Genomic DNA, 9,942 nt, shown 5'->3' on the forward strand with positions numbered 1-9,942 from the left:
TGGAATTTCATAACACATTAGATACAGACTTTCTTCTGAAGATCTCAAAGCACATATGCAGAAATCATGAATTGTGAAGAAAATTAAATGAGCTCATCACTCCTGTAATGACTTGGTTTTACACAAAATACACGAAATACACGAAGTATTTGCTGTTGGCACACCATTGATAAACTTGCACAGCACACAGTAATGAGGTAGGAATGGACAAATGATCTTTAAAAAGCCTAAAGGAAATAAGCAGTTTGAAGTAATGGATATATAAAAGGAGAATGGGTGATTGTTTTAAAAGGAGTCTTTCCACTTTTTCCTGCTATGCAAAGCCTCCTCCAAATTATTTCAAAATGTTCCATGGGTTAAATGAACCACATTCATTATAATATTAAAATAATTGTTTTAAAAACTATGCTGTGCAACTCAGAAGATTAGCAAAACATACAGGGTGTCTCACATGATGACAACTTTGCATCAGCAATTCCTTACCCCTGAATACTGGAGGAGAGAATGTACTGTACTTATTTCCAAGTAGCTGTGCCATGAATAGGCGCATGTCCAGATGGAACTGACACCTGTGCTAGTCACATTTTATCATCTCTTTTAAAGAGGGCAATATTATTATTGTTTTTCCCTGGATACAGAGCAAAGATAAGAACTCTCACCATTTTTCATCATAAATAGTCATCCTTGGCACGAAAGGGTTGTAAAAGAGGCTTCTTAAACTGACAAATGTGCACAGGTTAGAACTCTGTGCAGCCCAAATAACTCATTTGGGCAGATACAGGCACATTTTAATGTGAAATTGTTTTCCCTTCAAGTCAGAGGGGCATTGTGGTGCTGCTTCATGGAGGCGACTTCTGTCACTAGACTGCAGTCTCTGCTACAACGCACTTCATATATCCTGACAGAAGGGAATGCCAGAGGATCCACAAAGGATCACCTCTTTCAGCCTATCCTTGATTCACTCATACTTCACCAACTTTCCTCAGGGGGTTTCAGGTTGCAGAAATGTTGCTTCCTCTCTCTCCCAGTTACACTACTAGAAACCCATTCAACAGCAAGGAAGCTCTCCCTCATTCCCAAACCCATGACAAGATAGAGGAGGAGATAAAGGCAACTAACTACTCTTGCAGGGAAATCCTGGCTAACAAACAGGCAATAAAATTAGCAAGAACAAAGAAAGAAGAAACATTTGGCTCATGGCCATAGTAGACTAAGTAGGGTAAACACCAGTTAAAACAGAAGTCCTCCTGAATAATCCTAACAACTCACATTCTTCCTGTGAGACTACATGCATATTTGTCATGGCACCTGCCCAACAGCCCTAATAACTGACAAGATGATCCTTGCAAGATGCTTGAGGGGAATATGAGAAGTCCGCTACCAGCCTGATCAATGTATGTGGAAGGAAAATTTCTCTCCTGCTAAAATGCATTGATTAGATTTACCCTGTACATGTGAATGAGAATCACTCCAACAACATATTTTTCACTCAATAGACCTCAAATGATACAAAACCATAGTCTGGGAACATCCTACACTATCTGAGCCTCCAAACCTAATGAAGCTTTTCCTTATTCTGGGAAAGGGCAGGGGAGAAACAAGTCAGCACACACTGAAGGAAGAGGAATAGTCACGTGCCCCAACTAAAACCTTTCTTAACATCTTCACATAGAAAGGGGCACAGGAAGCAGGTAGACAGAAGGGAAAAACCTCTCAGTCCCAGTGGAAGACAGCAGAAATTATGGCACTGAGAGGGGTAACATAAGTCATGTGAGTTCTGTTGTGTGGTCGTGACATCATGTATCTAGGTTACAGCAAACACTATCAAGGCAGAGATCCTAATTATTTTATTGCCACAGAAAAACCTTAGAACTGTGTCTTAAAAATCAAGAATGCAGTCAGCATCAGAATTAATCCCAGTGCAATAAGTGAAATTGGGAACACCAATAGCTACTGGAAAGTATGGTGTGATGACATAAGCATCACCGTCTCTTTGTAATGTTGCAACCAAATCAGAAAGATTCCACAATGAATCTCAGAAATATCTGTGGATTTTATCTCCATAAAGAAAATAGCAACCTGGTACTCAAGTAACATTCTTTTTCACTTGACCATACACTTGATAGCATATTAATGATTCCTTCTTTTAAAAAAAGATCTTTCACATTTTCTAACCATAAAAAAGGTTTACAATAGCCCTTTAGGAAACTTATGAAAGTTACTTTGACTTTTTTTGCTGTAAGTTCCCCAAATACAAAAGGAAACCTAGTTCTGAACATATTCCAAAGTAGTGTATCCATAAACCATTGCTCTGGCAAGGTGCCAGCACCATCAAGTAAGGTCTAAACCCCCTCCTATTACCAAAATATATTTCTTACTCTACCATGACCATCTGGAAGCTCATGAGGACGTCTATGGACTTTTTCTGACTGGTGGTCCAACAATCGTGCCATTCTGTTAGTGTGCTAGAAGCCAATTATTAAAACCAAGAGAAAACCTTGGAAAAAGAGCTAGTTGAAATCATAAACCTCCCAGGGCCAGTAATATGAAGTAGGAGTATTTTCACTGAGACTTGCCAATGTTCTGCCATGTTCAGAAAACCTGACTTGCACCACTACGTGAGTTTTGTGTGTTCCACTTCCCATCTAAAGTAACATTTTAAAAGAAATCTTTTGTGAATAATTGTAATTAGATAATCAAAGGGCAGCCAAGGAGAACATGCTAGGTCATGGAGGGAAATGACCAGGACAGCCCTAAATTCTAGTGATTCTGAGCTTTTTTGCCAGAAAGTTAGGACTTCACCTCAAATGCTTCAGAGGACTACAGCATCATAACTTGGAAGTCTACATGTGTCAACATATATTTTTAGTTAAAAGAATTTTTTTGGTATGCATTCAAAAATTTAAAATCTGTGAAAATGCACATGATGAAATAGGAAGAAATTGTTGTTACAGAGGCTATTAGGGCTGTGCGAAGCTTCAGTTGCTGATTCAATTCAGCAGAGATTCAGCCCAATCCAGCAGCTGAATCTCCAAATCCAAATCAAATCAGGAGACTGTTTAATCTCCCTGAATTGAATTGGAACCTCCCAAATTAATTCGGAGAGATTTGATGATTTGAACATAGACACAACTTTAAATATTTTTTCTACATACCTCAAGGTATCAGGCGGCTCATGAACACTGAAATAGTGGGGCGGATGGAGTGTCCCATAGGAGCATTGGGGGGTGGGTCCCCAGCTCACTCAGCGGCAGACCCGGAAGTGAACTGGAAGTAGTTCCAATCCACTTCTGAGTCCACTGCTGAGCATGCGGGAACCCCCGCGCTCCTCTGGGACACTCCATCCGCCCCACCATCTCAGCATTCACAAGCTGCGCCTGGCATCTCGAGGTATGTAGAAAAAAACATTTAAAGCTGTGCCTATGGCCGAATCGCTGATTCTCCGAATCAGCATCGAATCTTCATATTTGGATTTGGTCAAATCGAATCGGGGCAGTGATCCAAATCAGCTAATCAAATCACTGTCTCCAAAATCGAGCCAAATCTGAATCTGAATCAAATACGGCCTGCTTTGCACACCCCTAAAGGCTATCTTTGCGTTAGTCCTTTGTGAAATATTAAAGCCTGTTCATTTTAGAAATGGTAAAGTCCATTTCTCCTGAAATGAGATTTTCTGAAATATATTTACTTGTATTTCATATCTGAAGTTATTCTATCCTCTTAGCTTTTATGCCAACTGAAAAAGATGTTGTGTGTAATATAAACTGAATAATAATCTTAAACTGATGCTAACTGTGTTGAAAGTCAGGGCTGCAAAAGACGTAATATTTATTTCCCTTAACTATGTTAACTATTTTATTTCCAGCTCTAATTCCCAACCAATATAATGACACAGCCTTTTCAAAACTACATTCCACCAATAAACAACAACAATGATGATAATATTTCACAATTCTTTGTCTTCCAACCCCCAGGAGTCAAAGCAATTAATAAACGTTAATTAGATCAATTAAAGTCCAAACAAAATAACTATGGTACTGTATATTTATAAAGGAACAGGAAGAAGAAAGGAATAGTTTCACCTTCAGCTGACTAAAACATGGTGTGTAGCTGGAAAGCAAGGACAAAGGCAAGCAATTTGTACTGGTCCACTTGCACCAGTGATGCCACCAGTAACTGGCCTCACAGCAACCTATCAACTGTGACTGTGACAATTTAAACTGAAGACCAGGTTAACTGGAAGGCATCAAAGTAGAATATGCAAGGAAAAAAGGCGGTAGGGTCAGCAGGCCCGCAAGTCAACAGTACCTGAAAGCTGTCAGTTGGTTGTCCCCCTGCATGTATGTTAGAGAGAGGGTCTGATTACATAAAATCAAGCCATGATTTACAGTTGAATGAGGTTGCTATGAGGTTGCTTTCAAAGTATTTCAACAGGTACATACCTGTCTGTAGGTCATGGTACACCAGCAGTCCCTTGAATATTAGAGTGGGTATCAGTTCCTGGGTACCTAGTGCTGTCTCAATAGGTTTTGGGGAAAGGCTATTTTCCTGCTCTGTCACAGGTGGCTTTGGTTAGGACAATTGCAGCCATTTTCTATAGAGTGTTTTTCATAATCATCTTTATCTTATCAAACTGATTTTCTCTGTACAATAAACAGATCTACAAACAATAATTGAATATCTGCTGCTGTCTTCATGGTGTATAAATGAAAATAATTGTAGATTCTGGAGCAAAATTTAAGGAATAAATGGTATAATTTAAGGAAACAAAATAATAACTTTAAAAAAAAATTGGCTTGTTAACCAAAAGAAGTTTCCACCAAAAATATATTTTTAATTATTTTCAAAGACACAGAGACTCCGCTCTGAAGAACATCTTTACTGGGTTTTTGAGGGAAGCATGTGGCTATTTTATTTTAGATTATTCCTTTTCTGTAAATGGAATTTAAGTATAATCAGAAGAGAGCAATAAAACACACTGACCTGAATTTGCTGCTGCAGTAGATTGATTTTGTGCTGCTGTTGCAGAAGTTGCTGTTGTTGTCTTGCAATCTATTAGAGATAAATTTTCCATTAAATTAAAACAGTAATAGTGAAGCTTCAATAGTACTGAGTGAAAACAACTTCTTATTAGTTATCCTAATTCTAATGTTTTAAAGATTTTTCTATTGAATGTCAATTGTAAAAAAATTGGAAGAACAGTGAATATTTTGTTTTAGATGTACCCATGTAGGTGCTCAAACAATTTCAAATTTAAATGCAAAATTACAATGTGGTATTCCAGTTAAAATTACACATTAACCATTTAAACCCCTCACCACAGCAAAACAGATGCTTAAACTTATGCATCTTCATACTTTTATCAGTATTCAACAAAGTAAACATGTCCTTAATTTTGACTACGGTGATTACTGTTAGCTACCATAGAATATGCTTGATGTTAAGAGCTCTCCTGAACAGGGAAAGGAATATTCAGGTGCTTCAAACTAAGCATATGTTTCCATGCTTTGCTGAATGAGACTTTTTGTAGCTTTTATATTTTGCTTAAAAATACAGCAAAATCATTAATGGCAAACTTCTGCCAAGTTTATTCACCTTGAATGATCTCTTGAGGAGAGAGGAGTAAGGTGCCACACAGTATATAGAGGTGGCAGAACTTGATCCTAAGAAATCAAGACTCAAATCATCTCTCTGACAAGCATAAATATGATTTTATGTATGCAGAAAGTGACAATGAGAGGTTAAGTGTCTGCTGCTCCATTTCCCTTGCATAGGTGGAAGGAAAGCATGTCTACTCAATGAGACAGGGAGCACTGAGGCATATGTGCAGATTGGAGGAAGGTTTCCTAAACTAAGTACAGACAGTCAAAAAGACCAAGGATGAATCAATTCAATCTTTGCAAGTTAGTCTAAGCTGCATAGCTTGAACCGATAAGCCAGTGAACACACATTCGCTTCTGATTCCAGAACTGCAGTCAACATGCCTGCAGTGGCCCAGGCCAGAAGCCAAAGGGCTAGAACACAGCTCCCGGCTTGGCTGGAGCAGACAGCTTTGGCCAATGTAGCCCACCCACCCTAGAAGGAGGCAGGGGAGGCAGGTTTGCAGGGGAGTTGCAAAGCATCCTGGGATGCTGGGGCACTGTGAGTTAACTTGAATATGGAGGGGATCTGGGACAGAAGTTCAATAAACCGATTTAACCTAAATCAATTAAGTCTGATACTACATCCATCCAGGTTTATCTTAAATCAGTTCATCCATTTTGAAAGTAATTTGTGTGAACTGAACTTCTGTTGTGTTACAGAACTGAACCAGTTTCCCATCACTTATATTGGTTTATGTGTAATTTCTGTCCATGGCCCTAAACAGATATAGCCTCGTGTCCTACAAATCACCTGGAATCAGCATCATGGTGCAAGGGGAGAGGGCCTGCTCCTTTCAAATTCATAATTTTGTGCAGAAATCAGTGCAGCAGGTACCATTAACTTCCCCACATAGTTGTAATGGGGAAGGCAATGGGACCTAGGTGACCTGCTGGAACTGGTGCTATAGAGGGACAACTGTTGTGGAAGAAAAAAACCCCAGGCCTTAATTTCTGCTGACTTCTTTGAGTTAGTGCACTATTTGCTAATGATTGCTTTTTCCCCACCTATTTTGCAATCTGCTCTTTCTCCCACCCTTTTCCCTTGTTGAGCTGAGTAGACCTATGAGGTCAATAGGTCAAACCACAGTCTATGCCCTCTTGCAACTTTCTAGTTCAAACCATTTTTTCTTTGACTCGTTATATCTTGCGTCATGTGACCTGAATTGAAACATAAAAAGCTTGCTTCAATTGTCTGTTGGCAGGGGGGTTGGGGGGGGCATGCGAGACTGATAAGAGAAAGCTCTGTCTGTTCGGTACTCTCCGCTGCAGCTGCTTGTATAATAAAGGTCTCTGACAACTTCGGAACCAAACAATAGAGTGAAGCCTGTTTCTTCCACACTGTTCAGTAGTTCTGGTCAGGGACTGTTTCTTAGGGAGCCCCAGTCTAGCAATTCTGATGCTTTGCCCATCTGCTAGGACTGTATCCTCCCACTGCTGAGGATATGACGCTATATTCAGTAACAAAATACTCACTTATTTCTCAAGTATCATTTCCCTTCCTATAAATATTTGTCTGGGTAGGGGACAGTCAAACCTCTGGCAAGTTATCACAGTGAAAGTCAACATCAGAGGTAAAGGATAAACTCAGGAATACCTTGTTCCCTGTCCCCTGGCAAAAACACTTTTCTCTTTTTCTCTCTTGCATATTATATGATTTTAAATTAACATACAGTAAATGCTTATGATTAAACTTGGAAAGACAAAAACGATAAAAATAAGAAAGCAGTTCAGATACAATTTTTACTAAAAATACAATAAATTCAGCAAGGATGATTTTGAGATATACCACTGCATTTTTCTCGATCGTTAGTGGAAATAATTCAGATAAACTGCATCAAAAGCGGAACAAAACTGTGTGATAGCTTTTTACACCTCCTAGCAGAAGACAACAACATAGCCCCAAATGATCAGTTCTGAGATTTTTCCCCCCACCTTTACACTCAGTGTTTTAGTTTCATGGCTCCAGAAGAAATTCACCTTTGCACAGAGACCAGCAAAAGACCCACGCACTACGTAAGTCTCACTTATGTCTTCAAATACCTGATCAGTGTCTACCAGTCACTGGACCTGGGAGACATGACAAATGGCAGAACAGAAAAGAATCAAGCCCAGTGGTAGGGACTAAACTGTTGCCCACAAATGGGATTAAAGTCTCTTTATGAGCATGGTCCTGCAGTCTTCTTCCAGTTCAATCAATGGTAGTTAAGTGAGTAAGGACTAAAGAATTACACCCTATCCTGCTAGTTAAGCAATTAGCTCAAGTGGGCTCCTAAAGTCTGGAGGAGAGGGGGATACTGTGTGATTAGACAGTATAGTCACAGATACAATCTATGTTCAGTGCCGTTTTTGTGCTTAGAGGAGAAACTGCAGTGGGCACCCTGCTGCAGGGACTATTCACAAACGTGTAGAACACTTAAATTATGCTGTTTTATGAATGATGCCATTCATTCATCATGCCATTTCACCCTACAGTGAAGCATGTTCACAAGTGGACTTTAGAGAATTTGGTCTGTACCATGCTGCAAACTCAAATCTCAGCTCAGGCAAATGCCGAAAAGATACTAATCATTTGATTCCGAAAGAATGCACTGTGTGGTAGTTTCAGATAGAAATGAGGTTCAAAATAAAATCATAATGCAATTATTTTTTGGGACTATTACACATTTGTCCTAGGTAGTGGATCCAGTGTTTGGAATTATTTGGAATTGCTGGTGACCTACACACTCCCTTGCATTGTAAGTATGCAGGGTAGTGCTGCCGGCTTTGTTGTGAGCATGGACTGGTGTGCATCTTGTTACAGATCTAAGTACAGTATAGTGGTGTTTGAATATTAATTTCCTGATGGAAACAAACTACCTCTCTTCATCTAATATTGATGGCTTCTCCTAAACAGTATAGAGCTAAGATAGAAAAATGCATCCAAAACACCAGAGTGCATTACCATAGCGCAGTCTAGATGTATAGGCTCAACACAGTAAAGGATGGTACATAAGCACCATGTGGCTCAAATTCTGAATTTTATTTGCCAATCGGTTGAGCTACATGCTCGCTTCATTGAGCATGACAACCTAGTTTTAAGTGTCATTTAATTTTCATTTTGAAATATAATTACAAAGTGTTCACTGTAAGATATCACTCGTCTGCAAATGTGTCAAGATTAATTTGTGCTAGCTTATTCACAAGTGTCAATAGTTAATTACTGTGTCATCTCTGGATGGCTAAATGACATTCTAACTTCTGATTTTTTACAGTGTTCCTTTATGTTATTTTCCATTAGGGGATGAGTCCATATTCCTACATGTGGGCAAATATTCAAGCACATAAAATACCAGACGTCACAACTCATTAAAATCAACAGAGCATATATTGCTCTATATACCCTATAAAATACATTTAACTGAAAAGATAATTCTAGTAATAATGTCAGATTCCTAAAAACCACACATTAATTTGGATCTGTCTGATCTAATGCCTGGGGGACTAGTATATGGGATCATTGTTAGATTTTTACAGCAGACAAGGACAGCTCTTTAGGACAATTTGGTCTCTTACAAATATTCCTTACTTTCTTTTCTATGAAGATATTTTGGGGTGCCAGCTCTGTACCCATTTTTCTCTGTTTTGTTGTCATAGAGGGAATAAAAGAGGTAAACAATGATAGTTGTTTCACAGTCTGCTTTACTGGGGGACTTACTACACTGCATCTCATAAGTAGCAAGAAATAAGGCTTTAATTAGAGCTAGAAAATAAATGCATTGAAATTCCATGCCTATTTTTACTCTGGTTCCTATATGAAAAAGAAAAAGCAATTTATAATACTTTTTCTATAATGAGGGAATTTAAACTCTTTTAATAATGGAAGGGAAAGGAAACACCAAGCGGAACAATGCTTATTATGAGCCTTCTAATGTTCTGCATGAAACATTTTTGCCGGTTTCTCAAAGCCTCACCTGTTCTTGCTGTTGGCGAGCAAGGTCCATTTGCTGCCGTTGTTTTTCAATTTGTGAGGCTGCCAGCTTTTTCTGTTCATCATGGGCAGCCAGGAGCTGCTCCCGTAAACTGATCAGCTGGGTGATCATGGTAGAGAGCTGTCGCTCTTTTTCTGCCAGGCTTTCTGGTGTACCTAAACATGAAGGAAAGATGCATTGTAAATATCAGGTAGATTATAGTTATTGAACAGTATTCACAAAGAAATTGATTTAAGTACAAAAGCCATTTTTTCCTCCCAAAGTGGCAGCTTGAACACATATTTTACTAAAAATTATTTAAAAGATCCCAGCATACAGCTATATTCCAAGCA

The 9,942-nt window shown here is 38.9% G+C and overlaps 1 protein-coding gene across 10 annotated transcripts in view; it reads right to left on the reverse strand.

Moving 5' to 3' along the window:
* The window catches only part of SOX6 (SRY-box 6), a 324,606-nt gene that overhangs the window by 216,326 nt on the left and 98,338 nt on the right, over positions 1-9,942 (reverse strand). For all 10 annotated transcript variants that reach the window (XM_025197397.1, XM_014517206.2, XM_025197396.1 and 7 more), the window contains 2 exons: positions 9,593-9,765; positions 4,984-5,052 (listed from right to left, as the gene is read on the reverse strand). In XM_025197397.1, coding sequence (XP_025053182.1) covers positions 4,984-5,052; positions 9,593-9,765 — 242 coding nt within the window. The remainder of the gene's footprint in view (positions 1-4,983; positions 5,053-9,592; positions 9,766-9,942) is intronic.

This window comes from Alligator sinensis, unplaced genomic scaffold (assembly GCF_000455745.1).
Source record: "Alligator sinensis unplaced genomic scaffold, ASM45574v1 scaffold502_1, whole genome shotgun sequence".
Classification (NCBI taxonomy): domain Eukaryota; kingdom Metazoa; phylum Chordata; order Crocodylia; family Alligatoridae; genus Alligator; species Alligator sinensis.